Source organism: Seriola dumerili, unplaced genomic scaffold (assembly GCF_002260705.1).
Source record: "Seriola dumerili isolate Sdu_G_001 unplaced genomic scaffold, Sdu_1.0 BDQW01000052.1, whole genome shotgun sequence".
NCBI classification, from domain to species: Eukaryota; Metazoa; Chordata; class Actinopteri; order Carangiformes; family Carangidae; genus Seriola; species Seriola dumerili.
Window position 1 is genome coordinate 23163975 of NW_019174307.1, and position 26874 is coordinate 23190848.

A 26874-nucleotide genomic window follows, 5' to 3' on the forward strand; every position below is an offset into this window, starting at 1 on the left:
GTTGGATTAAACATGTACAACCTGGAGAATATTAATATTGTTTTTGAGCAGGCTGATCTCTTGGAATGTAATTTTTCTTTTCACCTGGATCTATTGTGTTTAAAGAGAATGTGATGGCAAACTAATCATGTGTGCAGATAATTTTAACATACTCCAGAAGAGCTTCACTACTAAACATTAGAGACTTAGTTGTGTATGTTGAGTTTTTATGCAGGAACTATTTTGCGCATCTTAAAAAACCTAAAAACCACTCCTCTGATCTGGGGCAGATTCAGGCCGTAAACCAGAGGGTTATTAATGGGGGGAATGATCAAAAACTCTAGAGATAAAACAACAATGACAAATGGATTAAATTCATCAGCTTCTAAACGACTCAGTGAAAGTTCACAGAAGAAAGAGAAAGAAAAAGTCACAAATGTCAGGATGTGAGGCAGGCAGGTCTGTAACGCCTTTCCTCTGAATTCAGACGAGCTTCTGCTGCAGACGAACAGAATGTGCAGGTAGCTGTACAGGACGAAGAGCAGGGGGAGGAAGACGGTTGTTAAAGTGAGTATGCGGCCTACTATGCCGTTCACAGTTGTGTCCACACAGGACAGTCGAACCACAGACCAGTTAGAGCACAAAATCCTGTGCAGTTTATTCCCACACAAAGGCAGTCGGACAGAGAGATAGAGACAGAGGCCACATGCAAATGCAGGGTAGAGCACAGCAAAACTCAAAAGATGTCTCACCATCCTGAACGTCATTTTACTGTGATAGTGTAAAGGCTGGCAAATAGCAACAAATCTATCGTAGGCCATGATGCCGAGAATAGTCAGTTCATTTGATGCATATGTGTAAATAACATAGATCTGAATGAAACAGAATGGACGTGAGATCAAATGAGTGTCGGACAGTATGTCCATCAGAAACCTGGGGAAGAAGCCGGCTGAGCCGTACAGAGAGTTTAAAGACAGACAGCAGATGAATATATACATGGGCTGATGCAGAGACTTCTCCAGGAAGACTATCAGAATAATGACAGCATTAGCAGAGATTATAGTCATGTAGGCCAACAGACAAAGACTGAAGAACAGATATCTGAGGGGCCCGTAATCTGAAAACAGAGTCAACTGAAAGTAGAGAGGATTCAGGCTGTTGTTGCTCCTCATGTCTGAGAAACAAACATGCAGAAACAGAGAAGGATACAAAACAAATATTAGAGTCATTGAGGATAGGGATAAAATAAAAGAGTTACACTGCCTAAACAAAGCAAGAATCATCCAAGGCCTTTCCAAGTTAAATCAAGGCTAAAACTTGTCCCAAACAAGATACAGTATTATCACATTTTAGGTAAGTAACATAGAAATGAGAATCAAGGTATGCTTTCCTTTCCTACAGCATTTATATAAAATGCTTGCACAATTGCATCCATCTAAAGCTCAATGTACCACACGAAGAACCAGCCAATATACAGTATGTATCAGTGAACTGACTGTCAAAGCTCTAATATAATCAGAGATCAAATAAAATCAGAGGTAATTATTTTCTCTTGGCAGCAGAGGAAGCATTTAAACAATAAAAACTGTAAAAAATAAAGAAAACATTGACAATGATTCCAGGTACATGACAGGGTGCCATAGTAAAGAGTTCAGATTAGTGGTATTACTGCATGACTATCCTCTGTGTGTGTTAACAATACAGCAGCAGTCTATGTAGATATCTATTGAAAACATCTACAGTCCAAGCAGTTCTCCCTGTTGTGTGTTCTAAAATAGTTGCAAAAATACATTCATCACCCAACAAAATATCAGGTTTCTAGGTTTAACTTATGAATAAAGAAAGCTCGTCACCTTATTAAATGAGAGCTTCAGCTACAGATGAAGCCCTCACCCTGCACTGATCCAGACTGAAGCAGGCTCTGGAAACTTTATCTTCTGCTGCTGCTAGGATGCAAGCAGCCGACAGGGTCCAGTGAGAGGTAAAGCCACACAAACCTGACTTCATTTATGTTCCCTTATTTACATTAAACACCACACTATCAGACTTCAATCAATCAGAAATAAGACAATAATAACAGGAGCTGAAGAAATGCCATCATGAATCTCATAAATTTGCACTGAGGAAGCTGCTGCTGAAGCTGAAGACTGGAAAGCAAAGACCCTACCATCTGCTTCCTCAGCAGAAATCCAGTTCCATTGGACCAGACTACCTTTTTCCAGTATTCAACTGTCCAGTTTTGGTGAGCCTCTGTCCACTGCACCCTCAGACTTCTGTTCTCTCTGTTCTAATCGTAAGAAAATGTGGGGTTCTTTGCATTTTAGTATCCCCAAAAATGGAGTTTGACGGTTTTCATTTATTTTGTAATACTGACCATATTTTTGTCGTCCCCCTGATCCAGTCATTACAAATCTTGAGTTCTAAGTTGAGTAGCAGAGGTGGCCACAACAATATGCAGATTACCCTTTGATGAGTGTGGGTACGTCACAACATATGCCCACACACTTTCACCAAAAACACAGGTTTCCGACTGTAACTCCACCCCATCGGAGTTCCTTTGCTCAAGAACAATCAACCTGTGCCGATCAAGGACCTGTGGGAACCCTGACTGATGGTAAACCTTGCAGAGTCAGCTTTGTGTGGGTGAGTGAAGCCAGGTGTGCAAGAATTGGACTTGGAAAATCTTGCAGAGAAAATGGGAATATTATAATATTATATTTGATCCATTGGAAACTGATGTAGCATTTTGAATTTTTTTACGGAAGAAAACCTCTATAGGTCTGAATACACCTTTCGTGCTGATATGTGACTCAGTGTTGTTTATAGTCATGTTGTTTGTTCTGTAGTTGCTTTGAACTGTAAATCATTTCAATCAGCAGAAAGCTGCATATTTTGACAGTGCAGACAAATTCAACTGAATGCACTCAGCTCAGTCCAGACTGTTTTCTGTATATAGTTCTCCTTGTGTTTTAAATTCTTTGTTCATCATAGTCCTATTCTGTGTATGAAGTTAACTTTTCCCGTATGTATGAATGTACTTAAAAATGATGAATTTAACACAAGCCATCTTAAGCTGATCTCGCAGCCAAAAGACCAACTCCACAGTTGTCCAGGAACACGATGTGTTGATTTTGTGTGTACAGCTCATCTTGTGTCCTAAATTCTGTGTTCGTCACAAAGCTTTTTGAATAGCATGGTATGGTTCCATTTACTTAGATTATCAGAAAACAATTCTCCACGGTAAGTATGATTTCTCTTCTTTTTCTTTACTTTAAAAATAGGTTTTTGTTTTGTAGTTATTTTGTAAGTACACACCTGTCTGTAGTTCACCTTATGTTTTAAATGATTTGTTCCTACTTAAGGCTTTGTAAATAGTTCCATTTCATGTATTCTTTATCTAAGTTTTCTAACATATTCACCCACATGACCAAAGTTATGTATTACATGTTTGTACTTATAAATGACGAATCTAGCACTGCTGGCTGCATCGTCAGACCCAGCCTTCAGTGCTCTCAGTGACATGGAGGAACCCATGCAGCTTAGCTGAGCCAAAAGTGAGTTTGGCAGTGCTGAGGGGTGTTGGTGCCACCTCCGGGTAAAGAGGGTGCAGTTGAGCCAAACTTGCAATCCAGAAATTCCTTCTTGACCTGTGCATGTTAATTCTGACGAACTAATCCCCCACTGTTTCTGTGTTCACTAACTCTGACTCTTTGGAGAGTTTTATGAACAGCTTAGGGCATGAAACGACTGCAGAGACGTGTAGAGGCCAGTGTTCAACGCAACCCACATTTAGACTGGTCGACAAGGTCACTGATGTCATATCTATATGGTTTAATAAAGACTTAGATTAGCAGATATTAGCACAAAATGGTTATTGCTATTACACCACCACTACTACTTTTGTGGGTTGAAGTATTGCCATTTCCTGTAGCTTGTGAGTTTTTGAATAATGCAGTCTGGCCAAAATTCTGCAGCCAGATTGCTAAACTAGACTAAACATATTACATCATACTTCACTGTAGGTGAGTTTAATATATGGCCATGAGAATCCAGTGTCATCCTGAGTGCAGACACATTTCTGAGAGTTGGGTCTTCATAGCCAGTGCTGGTGGAAGAAAAGTGGGCCAAGCATTTACTGTTAGGGTTTAAACACTAAAGTAGCTCTGTGAAATGTCAAATAATATTTCTATTGTGAATATATATATGGATTGTCTAATATCAGTCTTTGTAGATTAGTCCAAAATCAACATCTCTGACTCATCAAATGAACCTGCCTGAGTTTGTCAGACTCTCCTGTTTCCCTCAGTGTCATGTCTTTTCCTGTAAGCCTCTGGTTTGCATGGCCAGCTGTCTGTTTCCCTCTGTATGTGTGCTGCACTTAAATTCTTTGTTTATTATATTTTTATTTTGTTTCAGATGGCATGAACTTACAATCAAAACCTGTTCAATAAGGACAATAATGTTAACAGGTCATTGTAAGTAAGAAGCCCCTTTCAGTGAATTCAATGTATTTCTAAATAAGGAAATAAAACACAACAGAAAAAAGAATGATCTGTGCACACTCCTGTGTTTAAGGCTGTTCACACACAAGATGAACCCAGAGCATTTAAAAACATTTCTTCAATTCATTGCCATTGTAAGCTTAATCAATGAGCCCAGAACTATTCATAGTCATATACAGTATGTATATGAATATTAGGTATATTTGCATATATACTTGAGCGTGGATTAAAATAGCATTTTGTGTAATAATTGTAATTCATGTCAGAAAATACCATCATAATTTAGATTTAGTTGTTAATGTATGAAAATGAAAAGGAAACCTGAACACTAACAACAATAAAAACAATGTTGAGGTTCACAATATTCTTTACTGTGCATTAGTCATAGAAAGAATAAATCAAAATACATTTAAAATATCCCATTATTACATCACAGAAGAGATGTCTGTACATTTGCTTTAGTTTTAATACATCAGATGATTTTGGCTGGAAAGAACAACCTCTTGAGGTGTTTAGAGATTTCTTTCATTTTTAGTCCATACATTATTGGATTAAAGAGAGGGTGATACATTACAATTTGTAACATCATTATTAAACGTACAGTTTTTGGAAAATCTGATTCCAGCTGAACTGTAATAACATCATACGCACACAAACAGGAGAAGTTGATTAAAACCAACAGGTGAGGTAAACAGGACTGTGCAGCTTTTTTCCTGACTTCTCTACTGCTTCTGTAGGAGATTATAAGTATCCTGGTGTATGTGAAAAGTATGAAAAGCACAGGGAGAAGTGCAATATTTAGTAAAATTACCATATCATATATAATTTGTTCACTTGAGACAACACATTGAAGTTTATAAACTGTGTTGTTACAAAAAACTGCTTTCAAAGTAAAGCTGCAGAGTTTTTTATTAGCACTCAATCCAGCTGGCACTGCAACCTGAGAGGCAGGCAGGAGCCAAGCTAAAATCAAGAAAATACTCACAGTGGTTTTTCTCATGATAGTTGGATATTGCAGAGGTTTACATATAGACACATACCTGTCATAGGCCATGGCTGCCAAGAGTAAGAACTCTGAACCACCTAAAGAATAAAATATATGAAACTGAAAGAGACAGGTTGAATAAGATATGATTTGTTTTTCAGATAAAAAGTCAATCAGAAGCTTTGGGTAGATAACAGTGCTGAAAAGAACAGAGTTCAGTAACAAAGCTGCAATGAAAATGTACATAGGCTCATGGAGGTTTTGGTGAATCCAGATCAGGTATACGATTGTAGAATTACTGCAGATTATTAGAATATATACCATAAATATAATTATAAAATAAATATATCTGTATTTGTCAACATCCACATGGCCACCAAGAGTTACAAAGGTCACATTAAATTCATCATCCATTAATTAACCTTATGAATAGAAGAGGCAGATTACATAACAGGCAAATGCAAGTAATAATAGAGGCAGTAACTATCACTCTGCAAACTGAATTAACATGTAACCTGTACCTGAGAGTTTTTTCATTTACAGTTACCTGACCACTTAGAGTGTGTTCATCTCCAGTATTCAGAGAGTGGACTGTTTAGGTCTGTGGAATGTTTTTTATCAGATTGTTTCATCCTCCATGGATCTCATTACTCCTTAACAACACCTGCTAACACATAAACAGCGCCCTCAAACTCTGGAGGCCAAAAGTTGAAGATAGAGTTGCTTAAAGGTTGGGAAAACTTTCAGTGTTTCAAGGAGGACATTGAACTCCACAACAGGGCCCCCACTAGTTTACTGGGAAAACGCTTTATGTGTCAGGAGGCCAAAAGGCCAGGGCTGAAAAGTGTCATTGTGAAGCCTTTCACAACTTGGTAAAAAGATTTGGGAAGGAAATGTTTGGGTTTTCCAAGCACGCGCAGAAATCATGTTAATCCCGTGAATGATTTTCTGCAGTTACATTAATCTCTGTATGTTGCTTTGGTGTCACTCTTAAAATGAATATGCAGAAGCAGATATGAACAAAATGGAGACTGTGGTGCGACAAAAAGAAGTCTTGCCTCCTTCCTCCAAAATACAGCTAAATAAAAGAGTGTTTTATTTTATATGCCAGTATATCTCTTTTGTGTTGTTCGGACTGGCAATGTTCGGTTTATTCATCCAATATGCTTTTAGTTTGTTTTGAGTGATGTGATCTAAACTAATCTGTTTTCAGGCAGAGCTGTACTCTTGGCCGATCAGATATCAGCTTGAAGGAAAAATAGGAAGGAGAGAACTAGGAGCACATGATGAAGAAGAGAGGTGCGTGTAGCTAGCGCAGCGGTGAAAGCTAAGTTTATTGTCGATGTGATTAATATTTGTAGACTGAAATACTTAGAATTATCGGCACAAGTATTATCTAGTGACAATCAAGTGAAGCTTTCCGAATCAGCAAAGCTTTCAACACAGTTGTATCTAAAAATTCATTCATTACTCGAAGCTCTTCACATCAGAGTTCAATGGGGACATCTCCTGTTCAATGTGAGGAAAAGCACAAGTGTCGCAAAACATTTCACAACCGACCAACACGAATCTCCTTGAAGCAAAAATGAATGGATGAATACATGAATGAATTAATGAATAAATAAATTGATACATAAATTTAAAAAAAAAACTGTTCCACTGCAGGTGAGCCACTGGATTGTTCTCACATAGATGTTACGTGAGACGTCGAGGCTTCGCTGGAATTGTTCAGTGCTTCATGAAGGTCCGTCTCACCGTCACTACAACAATCTACAATACATCTCAACAACCCGCGGAAGTGCGCCGCGTTTCGCGAGTCTTTAAACCTTTGAATCAGAGTTCGAAGTGGTCACGTGGTTGTGTGTGCGCGCAACCGAAGTTTCGTTGGTCACGTCATTGGTCACGTGATTTTGATAGAACGAATCACGCCTCGATACAAAGATTCACTGAAAATAGATTTTTTTTTTTTTTTACACGGTCCACGGAGCTTCGGTGTCGCAGGTAACACCACCGGTATTATCTTTCAGTTAGAAGTCGTGTGTATCTCAAGAGTCAGTAACTCTTCTGTCGGTAGGTCGAAGTTAAAGTGCAGGCAGGTTAATTGCGTTTGTTGTTTTCACCTACTTTGTAAAAAGTGTAACTCCGACTATAAAGCGTGGACGTTTAAGCTAGCACCGTCGCGAGGGACAGTTAGCTGTAAACGCCGGCAGTACGTTTCGCCGAGGACTGCAGGAAACGAGGACGTCGCTGGAGCCCCGTGTTAACTAGCATCTGTTTCTACTGCTGGTGAGGACAGACTGAGACACTGGACCTGTGCGCCGGACCTGCTGCTGCATCATCTACCGGCCCGTGAACTGCACGTATCCTGGTCTGGTGAGTAACTGTTTGTGTCAGTTAAGGATGTAAGGATTTGTTTATATGTGGGCCCCAACGGTTAGAAATCCAAGCGCTTGGTAATAATTTGAACTGTTGTAAAGGTGGAACTGTCCAACCACAAACTAATTTGACTGAGACTTTTCTATTGCGGTGAATATAATTCAGCTTACTGTGTTATCTGTTTAATTTTTTGATAAATACGCTCATTCACACAAATACACTCTCACCAACACACATATAGACTGATAAACATACACATATAGGTTTTTGGATTATTGCTTAAAACAAGGAAAGTGTTCATTTTTGTCAGTGTGTTTAATCTAAGTATTTTGTTTATTAATTCTTTTTTAAAAGGGCATCTTAAGTTTAAAGGTTACTTCCCCCCGAAATTTGATTTGTTATTTTTGTTTAATTGCTCTGGTATTTATTTTGAGTTTGCTTAATATTGTGAAGCAACAGAAAAAGAGTTTTGTTTTGAAATAATATTACAATTTGAGAGAATGTGAACTAGTGAACAGAAAACATTTTGAAAACAAAGACTACAACAGAGAAACTAGAATAAGAAAATAAATATATCTTTGTTATACATTATCACAAGGTTGTCCTGAATGTTTTCCTAAGGTTTACTGACATTAAAGATGCCTACCTTTGTTTCTGGGGAAATGAAAATATTCACAGTGTACGAGTGACATTGTCCGACAATGGAGGCACCGTGCTATTATTTATTGAGAATTATTTTGTGTTACATATGTTTATTTGTCACATTCTAGCCTGTAATAATAACAACTACTGGTACTCAGGATCCTCTTCATACAAAATTTTGAATTTTGTAAACAGTGTTATCACAAATTATTCTTTTAAAGTAAAGTTTCCTATCAGGACTCAGCACAATTAGATATTGGATATTGCAGAGGTTTACATATAGACACATACCTGGCATAGGCCATGGCTGACAACAGTAAAAACTCTTAACTGCCCTGAAAAACACAGACTTGATAAGATATGATCTGTTCTTCAGATAAAAAGTCAATGAAAAGCTGCAGATCATTAGATACTTTCTTACTGTTACTGTTATTAGTATTTTTACCATGATTAACATTGGCTATGATTAATACGGAGCTTTGGATTGAAATGTGTGCTGAATCAATAAATGTAATATGTGTATGTTTGGCATCAGTTTATACCAGTTTGTAGTTTATGGTTGGTTCTTGTGATATCTCAGCTTGTTTGGCTCTAATCATTACTGTCATTATTACAGTGATTATAATTATTTCACAGCAACAATGCTTTAAGTCATTTTTATTCAAGAATGTTAGACTCTCGCAGGGCACCAAATTTCACATAGTCTACCAAATCAATCAAATGTGAACATTAATTATAAACATAAACGATACACCAAGAAACGATGTTGCCAGTATGGAAGACATTAGTGGCACACCGGGCTCTACAGTACTTTTCTACTGTGAATCAAAAACAAACTGGAGTAGAATAGAAAATAGCATACAGATTTTCTGTTGCACTGGCAAAGTCACCTTGATGAAGACCACCAGCAGAAAAGCAATGAGCTCAAAATAAAGTTTTTTATTTCATGTTACTAGAGTGTTGAAACCTTCAGGATTTTTGAAATACATTTAAAAACAGTTATCAGAGCCAATAAATTACACCATTTTGCAGAATAACCTCTTGAGGTGTTTATAAATTTCTTTCATTTTCAGTCCATATATGATCGGATTAAAGAGAGGATGATAAATTACTAATTGCAATGTCATTATGAAGCGAACAGTTTTTGGAAAATTAGTTTCCATTCGCAGTAGAAGTACATCATATGCACTCAAACAGGAAAAGTTTAGTAGAACCATCAAGTGAGGTAAACAGGTCTGTGCAGCTTTTTTCCTGACTTCCCTAGAGCTCTGATAAGATATTATAAATATTCTGCTGTATGTAAAGAGTATGAAGAGCACGGGGAAAAGCACAGCTTTCACAAAAATAACCAAACCGTATATATTAAGCACAGGTGAACTCACACAGTGAAGTTTATAGACTGTGCTGTTACAAACTATTCCTTTCAAAGTAAAGTTACACAGTTTTTTATTAGCATTCAGAACAGTCGGTACTGCAACCTGACAAGCAGGCAGAAGCCAGGCTAAAAGCAATAAAATATTAATAGTTTTTATTCTCATGATAGTTGGATATTGCAGAGGTTTACATATAGACACATACCTGTCATAGGCCATGGCTGACAGCAGTAAGAACTCTGAACCGGCCAAAGAGTAATATATATACCACTGAAAGAGACAAGCTGAGTAAGTTATGATCTGTTTTTCAGATAAAAAGTCAATCAAAAGTTTTGGGTATATTGCAGTGCTGTAAAGAACAGAGTTGATTAATAAAGCTGCAATGAAAATGTACATAGGCTCATGGAGGTTTTGGTGAATCCAGATGAGACACACGATGGTGGAATTACAGCAGATTATTAGAATATAAGATGTAAACATGATCATAAAATATAGATATTTATATTTGTTCATTTCCACATACCCATCAAGAGTTATATATGTTACATTGAATTTACTATCCATTAAGCTTGTCTAAACAAATTATTAAGAGAAAAAATTACACTCACATATTGTACATTTAGTATAGTATTTAGTAGATTTTCTTTTATATACCTGTACCTGACCTTCACATGAACTTGTGTGCTTGATGAAATATTCCAGTAAGTACAGATATCCAAGCAGAAAGTGAACAGTTTGAGTCTGTGGATTATTTTAATCACTCTGCGTCACTCTCCATGGATCTCATTAAAACCTCCTCCAAGTCCTACTATTAGCTGAACAACTTCATCATACTCTAGAGGCCTGAACCCATAAGTGTTGTACACCTCATTGACTGGGCCTGTCATATTTTTATGTGATAATTTAACTGAATTGTCACTGTATTAAAGTTGTCACTGCTAAAGAAATGGACTAAAAATGTTGTTACTTTCTGCACAATGTGCGCCAGCTTGCCAGGAGACGCGTGAAGCGGGTTGTTCCTCTTAAAAAACGTATTTTACAGTTTCTGTCCGGACTGAACAAACTGTTAATTGTTGTTGGTTTAATTTCTCAGCCTCAGAGGTTGCTACTTGGTGTATAGCCTTGCAAGCGACTCTATTAGTGTATTAGGCTGCCCGTTTCGAAGGCTCTTTCAAATGTGTCCTTCTTTTCCTGGGCAACAAAGGATCCAATGGGTGGATCATTTGAGGCCCAACTTACCCCAAAATTCATTGCACGCTGGTAATGAAAGCGAACACTGACAGAGAGCCTGAGGATTATACCTTCAAATGTAAGCATTGGGTTTCAGCTCAGTTCAACAGCTATCGGTACAACTTTTAAAACCAAGGCCCTTAAAACCTGTAGTTTTTGTGAAAAAAAATTTGCATGTTGTCAAGGCGCATTGAGATGCAACAGTGAGGGAGGGCACAGCTGCTGACACACCACAAGTTCTCTGTGGACCTCTCATTTTGGTTTGGCCTTCGTGGTCCACGATGTCTACGAAGGGCCACACCTTCGTAGACTGTGTCCTCCGCAGGATGCACCCCCTGAATTGGTACAAGCTACAGTCCTTGGCAGGTTTCAGTCATGACAAAATGACAACAGCATAAATGGAAAAGTTAAATGTTTAAAGTCTTTATTCGTGTGAACAGATGTGAAGTTTTATGACAAACAGGAAGTGTAATGTTGCCATGGCTTCAGTGAGTCACACTGTGGGTCCAACTTTAGCCACATTGTTCCTAAACCTATATTTGCTTACATTCTGGAAAATTAAGAATGTGAATTAGTCATTATCACTTCCTGTTTGCAGTGTACCTATGGGCTACTGTGAAACTGAAGAAAACTTTAAAACCTGATGATTGTCAGGCAAGTTCTGAAGCGTTTTACGTCTATGGGTTACTTGTTTGCTGCTAGTTTTTTCACAATTATGACATAGTAGGTCATAATCCACCATTGTGAGACTGTGTGAAAGTGCCTTGACTGCTTAATAATATGAGAAAACTGACTTCACTTCAAAGTAACAAGGTGCATCTCTGAAAGAGTTTTTAGTCTGTAATAATAATAATAATAATAATAATAATAATAATAATCCATGATAAACTGAAAAACACATCCAATTAAAAACTGGCAAATTAGCAATAAACAACAAAACAGATCTTCAAGGTGATCTTCAAGGTGGTGAATATAAAATGTTGACATCTTCATACACAGTGCACACTTCTTCAATACACAAGTCTCTGTGTATGAATGACATTTCTGATTACAGGGTTTTATTTTGACAAAATAAATGTAATTTACTTCAATCAAACTGTTGTGCTGGATTGTTAAATAACTGCTGCAAAATAATCAATTAATAATTTTTACAACATTGAGGCTGATGATAAGTTTTACTGTGTAGCAGTCACAAACATTTTTTGGATTGAATACCTTTTCAAAAATCACAGACATCTCATTTCTGCAGGATTATTACAGAAGAAAAGACTGAACAATAATTATCTTTGTTGATATATTAATTCAGTTTGTCTTGACAGAACAACCTCTTGATGTGTATAGAGATTTCTTTCATTTTTAGTCCATATATGATTGGATTAAATAGTGGATGATACAGAATCACTTGTAACGTCATTATTAAATGGACAGTTTTTGGAAAATCCGATTCCAGTTTAACCACCGTGACATCATACGTAACTAAAAAGGAGAAGTTTATCAAAACCAGCAGGTGAGGTAAACAGGTCTGTGCAGCTTTTTTCCTGACTTCACCACAACTTTGGTAGGTTATTATGAATATCTTTGTGTATGTAAAACATATGAAAATAACAGGGAATATTGTAACATTTAACAAAACAATCACACCGTACACAGATAGTGCTCTTGAACTCACACAGTGAAGTTTGTAAATTGAATTGTTACAAAAGATTCCTTTCAGAGTAAAGTTACAGAGTTTGGTATTAGCACTCAGTGCAATTGGCAGTGTGATATGACAAGCAGGAACAAGCCAAGCTAAACCCAGAAAAATACTCACAGTGGTTTTTCTCATGATAGTTGGATATTGCAGAGGTTTACATATTGACACGTACCTGTCATAGGCCATGGCTGCCAACAGTAAAAACTCTGCACCATTTAAAGAGTAATATAGAAAGCACTGAAAGAGACAGGCTGAGTAAGATACAATCTGTTGATCAGATAAAAAGTCAATGAAAAGCTTTGGGTAGATATTAGTGCTGTAAAGAACAGAGTTCAGTAATAAAGCAGCAATGAAAATGTACATAGGCTCATGGAGGTTTTGGTGAATCCAGATGAGGAATATGATGGTTGAATTACTGCAAATTATTAGAATATAAACTGCACACATCGACACAAAATAAAGATACCTGTATTTGTGCAATTCTACATAGCCATCAAGGGTTAAAAATGTTGCATTGAATCCATCATCCATTATGATTGTCATACAATAAATGTATAAATAAATAGGCAGGTTATGAAGTAGGCTTACATGAATAAAAATGGTTAAGAAACAAGTATTTGATGATTACATACAACCTGTTTGGGATAGTTTAATTTACAGCTACCTGCACTTAGTGTGTCTTCACTCTCTCAGAGTTCAGACAGCGAACTGTCCAGCTCTGTGGATTGTTTTTATCTGACTGCATCACCCTCCATGGATTTTATCCATCCACTCTAAACCAGAAGCTATTAGCATACAAACAACTTCATCAAACTGTGGAGGCCAGTGCACAGGAGCATGGAACGGTTGGGTCCTCGATATGTCAGAGGGCCCAAAGCTGGATAGAGGCCCTTAAACATGGCAGTAATAATATTACATTTCAAGACCCCACATCTTCTGTCGCCAAAAGGCCAGAATTTTCTATATTTTTCAGTGCTCTTTTCATCAGGTTTTTCGCTTAGGTGTGCTTGCTGTATTTACCTGACACTCCTGGAATGAAATGTGAAGGAAACTTTGCAGGGAGATTTCAATGTGTAGGCAGCAAAAATGAGCAAACCCACTGTCAGTTAGTCGGAAGGAGAGAAATAGGCTTGAAATGCGGAGAGGAGTGATGTGTAGAAAGTCACTTGATGGTCTACAATGGACTTCATATGACAATACTCACAACTTGGAATACGTCTAGAAATATATTGATTTTTATTGATCTGTGGACCCTTACAGACTAAAGGAATATAAAGAATGGCAACATGGACAGACAATCAGACTTCACTACCGCTTCAATGGTGTGGAGCTGCAAACATTTTAACACCTTTTATGAAAACTTTGGAAAAAAAAAAGTTTTATATTCATAATCAAATCGCCGGCAACTGTGTATATTATCAGTTCTATGCACAGGCTGCAAAGTGCCTGATTGGAATTAATTGGTCGCCTTTGTTGGTGTATATGCATTAAGATACTAATGCATATACGCCTTTCAGCCTAAAGATGTTTTAATTTAATGGTTTTATCATATTTTATTGTTATCAACATATAACGTGTCCCTTACCCCTATTTAAAAATGTAGTGAAGTAAAACATTTATTGTCCATTTTAACTAAATCCAGCATTAAACAAAGGTGCATTATGTCATTTGGCCATGAAGAAAATTAGACGGTTAGCTAATGCTGGTTAGCAAGTTTTGATGGACTGTTTATTTCACAATGCCCGAAGGAATCACGTACTTTTCTGATTATGTAAGTTCACTCACTCCCCGAGACCGTGAGTGTTACTTTATAAAGTTGACTTTAACTGATGGGACTAGATTTGCTGACCCCTACACACTCACTCAATGGATGGACGATCTGACAGGATTACCTACTGTACAATGCCCGGACATTTACACATACCTGATAGAGAAACCAAGTGTGTACACTAAAGAGAAACTCAAGGGGTATAAATCTTTAGATGCCTATAACTATGTCCTGAGTGGCCGTGTACAAGACATGAAATATACAAATTCAACCGACGAGTTTTGGTTCGTGCGATCCAAAGTTCTACAAAGTCAACGGCAAGGTCAGAAGACAGCCATGTACCAGGCATTCGTTATTGTAAACAGAAAGAAATAGCTACATCTTCACAGCAAACTGCACTTGCGTGGCTGGGTAAGTAACCCACATCTCATATTTGAAAGTTTTATGTTTGAGAGTTAACTATGCTATCATGTTAGCTGAGATTAGCAAGTGACGTTAACGTTACTACTGCTGCTACTATGACTGCTAACTTTACCACTACTGCAGCTAATACTGCAATACACCTACACCTACAATTACTGCTACTAGAAGTAACTACTACAGTGTCTCCTGAAACACTTTGGCATATTCTGCAGGACGGCACCTTTACTTGGCCACTTAATAAGAGATTTCTGTACGTTTGCCATTACAGGCACCCGGGATCTTAGAATGTTTGATGTTGTGCTCTCGCTAACTTTGAATCTATACACTATATCTCTGTTATCTCTGAGCCCCAAACTCAGTTTCATAAGGACCACTATTAAATGATCTTCCAGCATTAGACTTGCAGTACACTTCTGCACACTATCTTCAAGTTTTGTCATTAACCAACTGAAGATGAATGAAGTGAGAAATAGAAAGTGTAAAGCATTGTTTTTGACTGGAGAATGAGAAGCGTGATTTCTGAAGTTCCTCTTTCAATCTTGCATTCTCCTCTTTGAGGGTGTAATAGTCTTTTCTCAAGTTGCCATACTCGGCACTGAGTTGGTCATACTTTTGACTGAGATTGTTGTACACATCTTGTGGGACCATAGCCTCAGCTAATGTTAGCTAATGAAACTTCTTGAGCACACCTGAAAGATACAACTAATGTTAGCGTATGAAAAAATCTTCAGTCCCCCAAATTCTGATTAACATTAACATTAGGTGGGCATGACAAAGCTTTTAGACACACACAAGTTAGCGTAACCCATAACTTTACCTAGGCTAAAACAGATAATACTTTAACGTTAATCTTACTTGATATGAAGTATGCGCTGCAAATGCGAGCATTTTTGATGATCGTCTCAGACCAATCTTTTCGTCTTATTGCGTTCAACCAAAGTTTTTATCTGACAGTGGCAGCTGGTATGCGATAAAACTTCACGTTTGAGCCATTACGCCTTCAATTTTGGCACCCAATGACACAATAGGACGACATTTTTGCCAGGTCATTTAGCTGTATTTGCCACCAGTTTTGTTTTGCCTCCAGCTAACACTGTGACGTAATCATGACGTAGGCGCGAAAAGGATCTTTCTGTGAAAGCAGACATGAAGCATAGGGGTAATAAGAAGAATATAAAATATTAATCAACCCTCTATGTCAGTTGGAATTGCATTTCATGACAATGAAGTAACGTTCTAGTTAGGGGTGGGCGATATGACGATATTAGATCATGAAGGATTACAATGTGAAGATGATCTTTCAAACTGCAGAGATCGTGGGATCGTCTAGGGCACATTCTATAAATTGCAGTTCTATGCTGATGCACCGACGCACCAGACGTATTGACGTGGTCAACTTGACCGACCAATCATAGCGAATTACGGGCAGTGACGCACTTTCCTACCCACCTCCTTGTTTGTGTGTGTAGCGGTAGCACATGGAGAGCGATGGCTGAAAGCCAAACGGAGTTGGTCGCTAAAAAAAATTCCACCTCCATTATATGGAATTGGTTTGGATTTTCCGCAACTGATCAAGCGCAAGCAAATGTAATTTGCAAAGTTTGCACAGAAACCGTTTGCACGTCGGGTGGTAACACGACGAACCTGTTTAATCACCTGAAGAGGAAGCACCCCAAGCAGTATGCTGAGAGCCAAACAGCGAGGGGCCCGGCAGCACTGCAGGCGGAGGCAGCAGCTAGCGTAAGACCAAAACAGACAACATTAACACAGGCATTTGACAAAGGCACTCCATATGACAAGTCAAGCAAGCGATGGAAAGAGGTAACAGAAGCTGTTACCTTTTATCTCGCAAAGGATATGGTACCGTTCAAGACGGTAGAAAATGAGGGGTTCAAACGCCTGCTTAAAGTAGCTGACCCGCGGTACGAGCTGCCCAGCCGTAAATACTTTTCCAACACTGCCATGCCACGTCTCTACTCTGAATGCCGAGAAAAAATTGAACGCAAAGTTCAGAAGGTCCAGTTTTTCGCAAGAACGAGTGAATGTTGTTTGCACATGCAGGCGAAACTGCGACTATTTGAAATAAAATCTGTTAAGAAAGGTTCTTTGGTTTAAATTGTCAGTTTTTCAATTTAAGATCGTGATAAAATCGAAATCGTGATTTTATTTTAAAAAAAAAATCGTGATATGATATTTTTGCCATATCGCCCACCCCTAGTTCTAGTATAATGGGTTGTAAAATTGGTTGAAAAAACAGTACACATGGATTGTCTCATAATTTCAGGCCTGATGAGAGCTGATGAAGTTGTTCATGAAGAATTTAATGAGATCCTTGGAGGACTAATACATATCATAAAAAATCTTCCTCACACAACAGTTCACTTTCTGAATTATGGAGAGGAACAGTCACTCAAGGCAGTTTCAAGCTCAGGTATCTGTAAATGAACAGGACAATTTAACATAGGTTATAATTAAATGAAGTCAAAGTGAGACTTCATCTCTTCAATTTTATTCATGCATGCTTGTTACACATTCTGTCTATTTTATCGATAATTTCTTAATTCTGGAGAATCTTAAATGGATAATGAATTAAATATAACGTATATTATGCTTGGTGGCTTTGTAGATTTGAACAAATACAGATATGTTTATTTTTTACTCATGTTTACAGTTTATATTCTAATAATCTGCAGTAATTCCACTATTGTGTGTTTTATTGTAATTCACCAAAACCTCCATGAGCCTATGTACATTTTCATCGCAGCTTTGTCACTGAACTCTCTTCTTCTCAGCACTACTATCTACCCAAAGCTTTTCATTGACTTTTTATCTGAAAAACAGATCATATCTTATTCAGCTTGTCTTTTTCAGTATTTCATATATTACTCTTTAGGTGGTTCAGAGTTCTTACTGTTAACAGCCATGTCCTATGACAGGTATGTGTCTATATGTAAACCTCTGCAATATCCAACTATCATGAGAAGAACAAATATCAGTATTTTACTGCTTTTAGCTTGGCTTATACCTGCTTTACATGTTGTGGTGCCTGTTTTATTGGGTCGTGAGAAAAAACCCTGTAACTTCAGTTTGAATGGAATTTTTTGTAACAATTCAGTCTTAAAATTTCACTGTGTGAGTGCAAGAGTGATATCAGTATATGGTTTGGTTGTTTTGCTAAATGTTGCACTTGTTCCTGTGCTTTTCATTCTCTTCACATACACAAAGATACTTATAATATTATATCGAAGCAGTAGAGAAGTCAGGAAAAAAGCTGCACAGACTTGTTTACCTCATCTGTTGGTTTTAATCAGCTTCTCCTGTTTGTGTGCATATGATATAATGATAGTTCGACTGGAATCTGATTTTCCAAAAACTGCACATTTAATAATGACTTTACAAGTGGTTTTGTATCAACCTCTCTTTAATCCAATTATATATGGTCTAAAAATGAAAGAAATTTCCAAACACCTCAAGAGTTTTTTCTGTCAATTCAAACAAGGCTAAATAATGTTCATTCACTCTGTAATAATCATGCAGAAATGTGATTTCTCTGATCCTTGGAAGTCATTTAATATAATGTCTATATTACTAATACACAGTAAGGAATATCAGCAGCTTTAACAGTGTAATGATTAACTTGCTGCTCTCTATAACTATTCATCCCTACAGGGTTAGAGGAAGCCTGTTCCCAGTAACACTTCCCAGGTATCATTATGTTTCAGTGTAATGATAAAGTTCTCAAGGATTGTCGATATTAATTAAAGAAAATTTAAGCAATACATAATGTAGTAATAGTAGAGATAGTAGTAGGAGTAGGGATAGTATTATTAGTAACTTTATTTCAGATACATGGGGCCATATCAGTAAGTTAAGTAAGAAGTTATTAAGTAATTACTTAAAAAATAATCTATAAATCCACAATAATTACAGCACATACAGGCATTTAATCCAATGTTTCCAGAAACAAGAGGAGTACCTTGTGTCACTTAGTGTGGGCTCAGTTAAGACCTTAATTATCACATTTGATGCAATTAATTGACACATACAGATCTATACATAAAATTCCTCAGCACAACATGAAAGGTGGGAACATTACTACTTCAGTAGGCACTAAAAAGGGCTGTTTTCACATCATCTGTACACATATGAAGTTTGCGTGCCTGCATGTTGGCTTTTGCATTACAACAATGGCGCTGCACATCATCATCATCACACAGAACATCCCTGATGATGTGAACTAAGTACCTTGTTTTATTCACTACATTTAGCACTTGGTCTGCCATAAAGAATGAAGGAAAATTTTGCTTCTGATCCTCCTTGGTGTTAACAATCAAGATAACACTCTATAGTTTAATGTCATACTCTGAGCAGTTTGCTGTAAACCACTATAAGGAGACAGTGCAGTAATTCTGATCAGTAACTGTAGGTCTTTACAGCCTTAAACAGGAGAAAATAGCTGTGTTTCATAATTGCATTTTTCTTTTTTTTTGTCATAGGCTACTAACATTGTCATTTTGCAATATGTGTGTGCAATTTCAAATTGTTTAAGAAACAATAAGAGTTTGTGTGTCTGTATCTGTTTCTATTTACGAACCAAGACTTGGAAGTGCTGTAATTTTTACCATTTTATAATAATTTACTCTGAAACTTTCTGTGAGAAAAATAAATAATGAATAAAAAATGGAAATTAACTAAATCACTTTGTTCTTGCTGTAAAATAATTATCCCCAGTAGAAGCCCCAGTTGTATCCCCAGTTGTGGCCCCAGTTGTGGCCCCAGTTGTGGCCCCAGTTGTGGCACCAGTAGTCATTACAGTTGTGGCCCCAGTAGTAGCCCCAATTGCACATACTACCTCACCCGACTTCCTCCTCTGCCCCAGTCATAATTACTACAGCCACTAGAGGTCGCCTAACAATAAAAAGTAACCATGGTTCGAAATAAGCTAACAGACAACTTTTTTATAAGAGGACAGTCCCACTGAGCAATGTGGCAGAAAACATCATAAATTTTAACACTTCATGTTAAAGACAGTAGAACAAGAATAATTACCTATAAATAAATACCTGATGCTTCAATACACCATAGAAATCCTTGTTTAAATAATTAGTTTCAGCACAGATCTGCATGTAAAGTCTGCATGTCCTGCTTTTTGTGTTTCTCGTCATCTGCAGACGGCTGGCTAGTTAGCATTAGCTACACCACTACATGATAACAGTGCATGCATTTCCCTGATGTATAGTGAGCGATGTGCCGCAGTGAGAAAGCAGCACGGTATGGGCCTACCATTAGGGGGTATGCTGTTGGTACGTTGTAATGTGGTTCCCATGTAGACAGAGTTTTCTGACCATAACTCACTTACCAAACATAATTGTATGGAAGAGGGGGAAGCACTGCTTTTAAAAGGGATGGAAGGAGGAAATGTGAGTGGCCACAACTATCACCAGCCCCTAACATGTCCGTCTATAGTGTACGATAATGGATAATTCCTAATCCCACCCTGTTTCCAAATGCACCTCATATGCACCTCTGGCCTTCCATCCTAAATGAATATGAAAACTATCTCAGCATGAACAAGGTGCACTTGAGGGCACTTAAAACAGGGCTAATTTTTGTTTTTATAGGATGTGATTATTACAACATGCAGAAATGATTATTCTCAGTCAAAAAATAATGTAGATGATAGCTGCTACATTAGCTGTCATGAGCCTCCACAGTCCAATAAACTGTGGCCTAAATACAGCATATGGTCATTTAGGTTGCAGGACTGCCATCCACTCTGCTTAGCTTAGTTTGCTCAGAGGGTTGGTTATCCTGTTCCCTCTTGTATATGCGCCGCAGACACATAGCAGATGAGCTAATGGCGGTTAACTGGACATGAATGATGAGATCCTTATTTTACAGCAAGAACAATATGGTTTAGTTAATTTTAAGTTTTTATTTATATTTTTCTCACAGAAAGTTGAAGAGTAAATTATTATGAAATAGTAAAAGTTACAGCTCTCCCAAGACTTGGTTCATAAACAGAAACACAAAAGCAAACACAAACACACAAACTGTTATTGTTACATAAACAATTTGAAATTACACATATTGCAAAACATATATTGCTGATATTTTTTCTGTTTAAAATACTAACATCTGCACTTGCTCATTACACTGAAACATAATTATACCACAGTCACTATGAATGTGATTACTGGGAACAGGTTTCCTCTAACAATGTATGGGATGAATAGTTATAGAGAGCAGCAAATTAATCATTAATCATTACACTGTTTAAGCTGTTGATAGTCCTTTCGAGTATTAGAAATATAGAGCAGTTATTATATTAAATGACTTCCAAGGATCAGAGAAATCACATTTCTGCATGATTATTACAGAGTGAATGAACATTATTTAGCCTTGTTTGACTTGACAGAACAGCCTCTTGAGGTGTTTGGAAATTTCTTTCATTTTCAGTCCATATATAATTGGATTAAAGAGAGGTTGATACAAAACCACTTGCAAAGTCATTATTAAACGTACAGTTTTTGGAAAATCAGATTCCAGTCGAGCGATAATGATATCATATGCACACAAACAGGAGAAGCTGATTAAAACCAACAGATGAGGTAAACAAGTCTGTGCAGCTTTTTTCCTGACTTCTCTACTGCTTCGATATAATATTATAAGTATCTTTGTGTATGTGAAGAGAATGAAAAGCACAGGAACAAGTGCAACATTTAGCAAAACAACCAAACCATATATTGATATCACTCTTGAACTCACACAGTGAAGTTTCAAGACTGAATTGTTACAAAAAATTCCTTTCAAAGTGAAGTTACAGAGCTTTTTCTCATGACCCAGTGCAACAGCCACCACAACGTGTAAAGCAGGTATAAGCCAAGCTGAAAGCAGTAAAATACTTATGGTTGTTCTTCTCATGATAGTTGGATATTGCAGAGGTTTACATATAGACACATACCTGTCATAGGCCATTGTTGCTAACAGTAAGAACTCTGAACCAACCAGAGAGTAATATATAAAATATTGAAAAAGACAAGATGAATAAGATATGATCTGTTTTTCAGATAAAAAGTCAATGAAAAGCTTTGGGTAGATAGTAGTGCTGAAAAGAACAGAGTTTAGTGACAAAGCTGCGATGAAAATGTACATAGGCTCATGGAGGTTTTTGTGAATCCAGATAAGACTCACAATAGTAGAATTACTGCAGATTATTAGAATATAAACTGTAAACATGATCACAAAATAAAGATATCTGTATTTGTTCACTTCCACGTACCCACCAAGAGTTATATATGTTACATTAAATTCATCATCCATTAAAAATTAGAATTAGACATTAATCAATACAACAGACATAAAAACTAAGAATAAAAGTCTCTTATGAGGAATTTCATATACACAGAATGCACCTTATTCATTTACAGATATCTGACAATGAAATGCACTTTGATCTCCATATGTGAGAAAGTGCATTGAGTGCGTCAGCGGAAAGATTTTATGAGATTTGCCCACCCTCCATGGATCTCATTAGCTCCTCAATCAAGAGCTGCCATCATCAGTTTCATCATCAAACTCTAGCTATAGGTGGCATTAGTCTCTTTACATTCTTCTGTGATTACTTAAAGTTATACTCCTCAGAACATGATTTATAAATATCAATACTAAGATTTCTTTGTTTTCGTGACGCCTCTGGTTACTAGCGATGATAGCAATTGTTCTTTAACAATGAAGGTCACAGAGATAAAATGGACATGTCCGTTGACCATCCGGGGCAGCAATCATACCTTGAGCGGCTAGAGATACAAAATGTTAGTCATATAGGTTGTGACATTGAAACCATGATTGATAGGTATTAAGGGTCCAGAGTGTGCCAAGAAAACTTTCCCTACACCATTAAACCACCACCACTACCAGCAGCCTGGACTGTTGACTCAAGGCAGGTCATGCCATTGACAAATTCTGACCCTATAATCGGCTGCATCAGCAGAAATCTATGTACCAGACTATGTTTGTTCAGAGATCTACACAAGGCAAATAAAATGCCACACTACCCGCTTACCACCTTGGAAGATGTTACTCCAAAAGTGGTTGGAGCCCAGTACTACGAACTGACACAAGTAATCCCTGCACACCACAGTGTTTGGCAGATACCAATTCCTCTGCCTCCCATTCAGGCATTCGGTTTTGGCAGAAATCAGAATCAAATTGAGTGAAACTGTTTGATCGGTGTATCCCAAATATACATGTTTAAACACCATTATTCCTGATAAGAGTGGTAGCTCTGTATGCACTTGGACCACAATATTGAATTTCATCTAAGAAGGCAGAGATTCACCTGAAGGACACTTATGGACATACTTTTTAATGTTGTTCATTAAGGTCTGTGGTTCAATTGACAGAAGTAATTATTTCCATGGGCATCTGTTAAAACAAACAAACAAAAAAACAAACAAACAAACATACATGAAAGCACTTGGAAAAATATCAACTTTATTTCCATATTGATGAACTTTAACGTTGAATAGAGTAATGCTGTATAATGATGCACATGTCCAAGTTAAAGAAGTCAACAGTGATGAAACTTCATGCCTCCAGGGTTTGATTCAGTTCTTTACACATTAGAATCTCTTTTAGTGGAGACTTTAATGAGATCCATGGAGGCTGAAGCAATATTATAAAAACTTTCCACAAACTGAAACAGTTCACTTGCTGAATTTTAGAGATGAACATTCTCTAAGTGCATTTTAAGATCAGGTATCTGTGAATGAATAAGACACTTCAGTGCAAGTTGGATGTTTGTGATATGGTGAAAGTCAGAGCTCTTTTTAATTAACACTCGTGTATGCTGATTAATTAATCTGTCTGTTCTCTTACTTGACATTTATTATTATTAGACAGGATTAATGGAGGATGAACTTAATGTAACATATATAACTCTTACTGGGCATGTGGAGGTGCAAAAATACAGATATCTTTATTTTTTGATCATGTTTACAGTTTATATTCTAATAATTTGCTGTAATTTCACCATTGTGTATCTTATTTGGATTCACAAAAACCTTCATGAGCCTATGTACATTTTCATTGCAGCTTTGTTAATCAACTCAGTTCTTTTCAGCACTAATATCTACCCAAAGTTGTTAATTGACTTTTTGTCTGAAAAACAGATCATATCCTATTCAGCTTGTCTCTTTCAGTTTTTTTTATTTTATTCTTTAGGAAGTTCAGAGTTCTTACTGTTGTCAGCCATGGCCTATGACAGGTATGTGTCTATATGTAAACCTCTGCAATATCCAACTATCATGAGGAAAACCACTGTGAGTATTTTTCTGGGTTTAGCTTGGCTTGTACCTGCTTGTCATATTTCAGTTCTAGTAATAATGAGTGCTGATTTGAAACTCTGTAATTTAACGTTGAATGGAATCTTTTGTAATAATTCAATTTACAATCTCCACTGTGTGAGTTCAAGAACACGATCTATATTTGGTGTTTTTGCCGTGATAGTCACTGCACTTTTCCCTCTGCTCTTCATACTCTTCACATACACCAGGATACTTATAATCTCCTATAGAAGCTGTAAAACTGTCAGGAAAAAAGCTGCACAGACCTGTTTACCTCACCTGCTGGTTTTAATCAGTTTCTCCTGTTTGTGTGCGTATGATGTCATTATAGTTCGACTGGGGTCTAAATTTCCAAAAACTGCACGTTTAATAATGACTTTACAAGTGATTCTGTATCATCCTCTCTTCAATCCAATTATATATGGTCTAAAAATGAAAGAAATCTCTAAACACCTGAAGAGGTTGTTCAGTCAAACCAAAGTGATGTGATGTATTAAAGACGTTATGTTTCAGTAACAGTGGTGTTAGTGTTGCTTATGTACAGTAATTTCTTTTGTAATAAAATACAGAGATGTCACCATTTTGATATTTGGAAGTTAATGTAAAGATTTGTTTCTAAACTTTAAAGATCCCCTTCACTGTTCGTCATGGAAACAGTTAATGTTACAGTAACGTTGGAATTTTTACGTTGTCTTATTAGGAAAGCAGGACTAGATTCAAGACTGCTGCTACAGCGGGCCAATCTACAGGATCTTTTTTTTTTTTATATATTTTTTTGGGGCTTTTGGGCCTTTATTGGACAGGATAGTAGAGAGAGACAGGAAATGGGGAGGAGAGGGGGAATGACATGCAGCAAAGGCCGTCCGATGCGGGACTCGAACCGGGGCCAAATGCAGCGAGGACTATAGCGAGGACATGCTTAGACCACTACGCCACACGATGCCCCAATCTACAGGATCTTAATCAATATGTAGACGTAAAGCAGGATTTCTTTCCACCAACTGACCGAGACTATACAGTCAAAGCTAAGGCTTAGAAAAAGGCACAGCCTGCTGTCAATAAATTTCACTAGATGAATTGAAGACTACAACAGGTCCATGATCCAGTTCTCAAACAAGCATGGCCACTAACAACCACTCCAAGCTCAAATTCCTGTGTGCCCTGTTCACAGCAGCATAGTGATAAATACATTTGCCGACCTACAGGATGCAGATGTTCAAAAAACATTAAATAAACTTAACTATTTTGACACAAAGAAGTCACACAAACCAAACCTAGTGTACACAGTAGAGCCAGGTAGCTCCTGTGAAACAGAAGCGCTATTAACAGACTTTAACACCTAGCAGAACACAGGGACAGAAGAGACGGCATTTACAGATGTTCAGGTTGTCTCACAGATACACAAAATCTGACTTAAATAATGTATCCCATTTTGTGTGGTGAGTAGGGATGTGACAATACACTCAGCTCATGAGACGAGACAATACACAATATTGGGTTCACGAGAATGAGACGATATTTTAACACTATTTTTAAGAAAACTTCAATGACAAAAATTAGTGGAAAAATAGTCTTTTATTCGGCTGCAAGTCACAAAATGCAAAACAATGCAGGTGCGTGGAAATGTTTTAACTAATCATCTTGTAATGAATGTCATTTAAGTTCTACTTTCTGAGTATGAATTATCATATGTAGTAAAAGACAGAACGATATAAGCACTCTAAAGGGTTTTGCCCCAAACTCAGCTGACTGGCTTCTCTCCTGTATGATTTCTCATGATTCTCTTCAGACCTTATAACTGTGCATGAACTGTGCTGAGCTTCTAGCTTGTAATTGAAGCTGTGTGTGACCTTCTAACTGAACGCCTTTCCACAAATCGAACATTTCAGGGTCTGTAGAGGTTCGGAACTACCGTGCAAGCAAAATGTGCGTGTGATGGGATGGTGGAGTCGCTGAAATCCCAGATTTTCCACCACAGAAAATGGCCTCATATCAACTGCAATGAAAATGCCAATGTCTATCGTTATTGCTGTGGCTGTAGCACTTGACTGTGGAAGTTGAGATGCAAAGGCATTTGTCAGCGTTGTTTGGCCTTTCAGTGTTTTCTTCACAGGCGCGGTTGATTTTAGTAGAGAGCTGTGGAGGTTCTTTAGGTGTCTTTGCATAGTGCTCGTGTTGGCTACGGTGTGTGGCACAATTTTCTTACAGTGCTTACATATTGTTCATGCCTTGTCTGTCACTATGTCGCTGTTTATTGTTTCCACCAGGTACCCAAAAGGCTGCCACATAAACAATTTAAAAGTGGCGGGGGCATCTTCACTGTCAGATTCTGTAATGTTGGCTACTGATATTGCGAGACAGCTTTTCACCTCAACGTTTTAATATTGCGAGATCTCGTGGCACGAAATCTCATCACACTGCTAGTGGCGAACCCACGATATTTGACTGTTTATGAATAATAAGCAAATAACTACCTTACAACAACAATATGGTTCATTTTAGCTTTCTAGAACTTTTCAGTTTTTAAGTTAAAAAATGTTTGGTTGCCTAGAAACC

At 37.4% G+C, this 26874-nt stretch overlaps 7 protein-coding genes across 7 annotated transcripts; 2 read left to right on the forward strand and 5 right to left on the reverse strand.

Annotated features, from left to right (window-relative positions):
* Positions 1–206: 206 nt before the first annotated feature.
* LOC111218070 (olfactory receptor 10A6-like) lies at positions 207–1151 on the reverse strand. Its single transcript, XM_022740163.1, has one exon. It carries the CDS (start codon positions 1149–1151, stop codon positions 207–209), a length of 945 nt encoding a protein of 314 aa, XP_022595884.1.
* A 3802-nt stretch (positions 1152–4953) lies between these two features.
* LOC111218071 (olfactory receptor 6N2-like) lies at positions 4954–5880 on the reverse strand. The gene has a single exon (XM_022740164.1). It carries the CDS (start codon positions 5878–5880, stop codon positions 4954–4956), a length of 927 nt encoding a protein of 308 aa, XP_022595885.1.
* Positions 5881–9500: 3620 nt separating this feature from the next.
* On the reverse strand, positions 9501–10421 carry LOC111218072 (olfactory receptor 10AG1-like). Its single transcript, XM_022740165.1, has one exon. The coding sequence runs from the start codon at positions 10419–10421 to the stop codon at positions 9501–9503; it is 921 nt and encodes a 306-aa protein (XP_022595886.1).
* Positions 10422–12384: 1963 nt separating this feature from the next.
* LOC111218073 (olfactory receptor 2T6-like) lies at positions 12385–13311 on the reverse strand. Its single transcript, XM_022740166.1, has one exon. It carries the CDS (start codon positions 13309–13311, stop codon positions 12385–12387), a length of 927 nt encoding a protein of 308 aa, XP_022595887.1.
* A 4237-nt stretch (positions 13312–17548) lies between these two features.
* Positions 17549–18475, forward strand: LOC111218074 (olfactory receptor 6N2-like). The gene has a single exon (XM_022740167.1). The coding sequence runs from the start codon at positions 17549–17551 to the stop codon at positions 18473–18475; it is 927 nt and encodes a 308-aa protein (XP_022595888.1).
* Positions 18476–21367: 2892 nt separating this feature from the next.
* On the reverse strand, positions 21368–22294 carry LOC111218075 (olfactory receptor 6N2-like). The gene has a single exon (XM_022740168.1). It carries the CDS (start codon positions 22292–22294, stop codon positions 21368–21370), a length of 927 nt encoding a protein of 308 aa, XP_022595889.1.
* Positions 22295–23880: 1586 nt separating this feature from the next.
* LOC111218638 (olfactory receptor 6N2-like) lies at positions 23881–24807 on the forward strand. The gene has a single exon (XM_022741035.1). The coding sequence runs from the start codon at positions 23881–23883 to the stop codon at positions 24805–24807; it is 927 nt and encodes a 308-aa protein (XP_022596756.1).
* The last annotated feature ends 2067 nt before the right edge of the window (positions 24808–26874 follow it).

Coding starts and splice junctions, on each gene's coding strand:
- LOC111218070 (XM_022740163.1), bottom strand. CDS start 1,151: ATGAGGAGCAACAACAGCCTGAATCCTCTCTACTTTCAGTTGACTCTG.
- LOC111218071 (XM_022740164.1), bottom strand. CDS start 5,880: ATGGATGATGAATTTAATGTGACCTTTGTAACTCTTGGTGGCCATGTG.
- LOC111218072 (XM_022740165.1), bottom strand. CDS start 10,421: ATGGATAGTAAATTCAATGTAACATATATAACTCTTGATGGGTATGTG.
- LOC111218073 (XM_022740166.1), bottom strand. CDS start 13,311: ATGGATGATGGATTCAATGCAACATTTTTAACCCTTGATGGCTATGTA.
- LOC111218074 (XM_022740167.1), top strand. CDS start 17,549: ATGGATAATGAATTAAATATAACGTATATTATGCTTGGTGGCTTTGTA.
- LOC111218075 (XM_022740168.1), bottom strand. CDS start 22,294: ATGGATGATGAATTTAATGTAACATATATAACTCTTGGTGGGTACGTG.
- LOC111218638 (XM_022741035.1), top strand. CDS start 23,881: ATGGAGGATGAACTTAATGTAACATATATAACTCTTACTGGGCATGTG.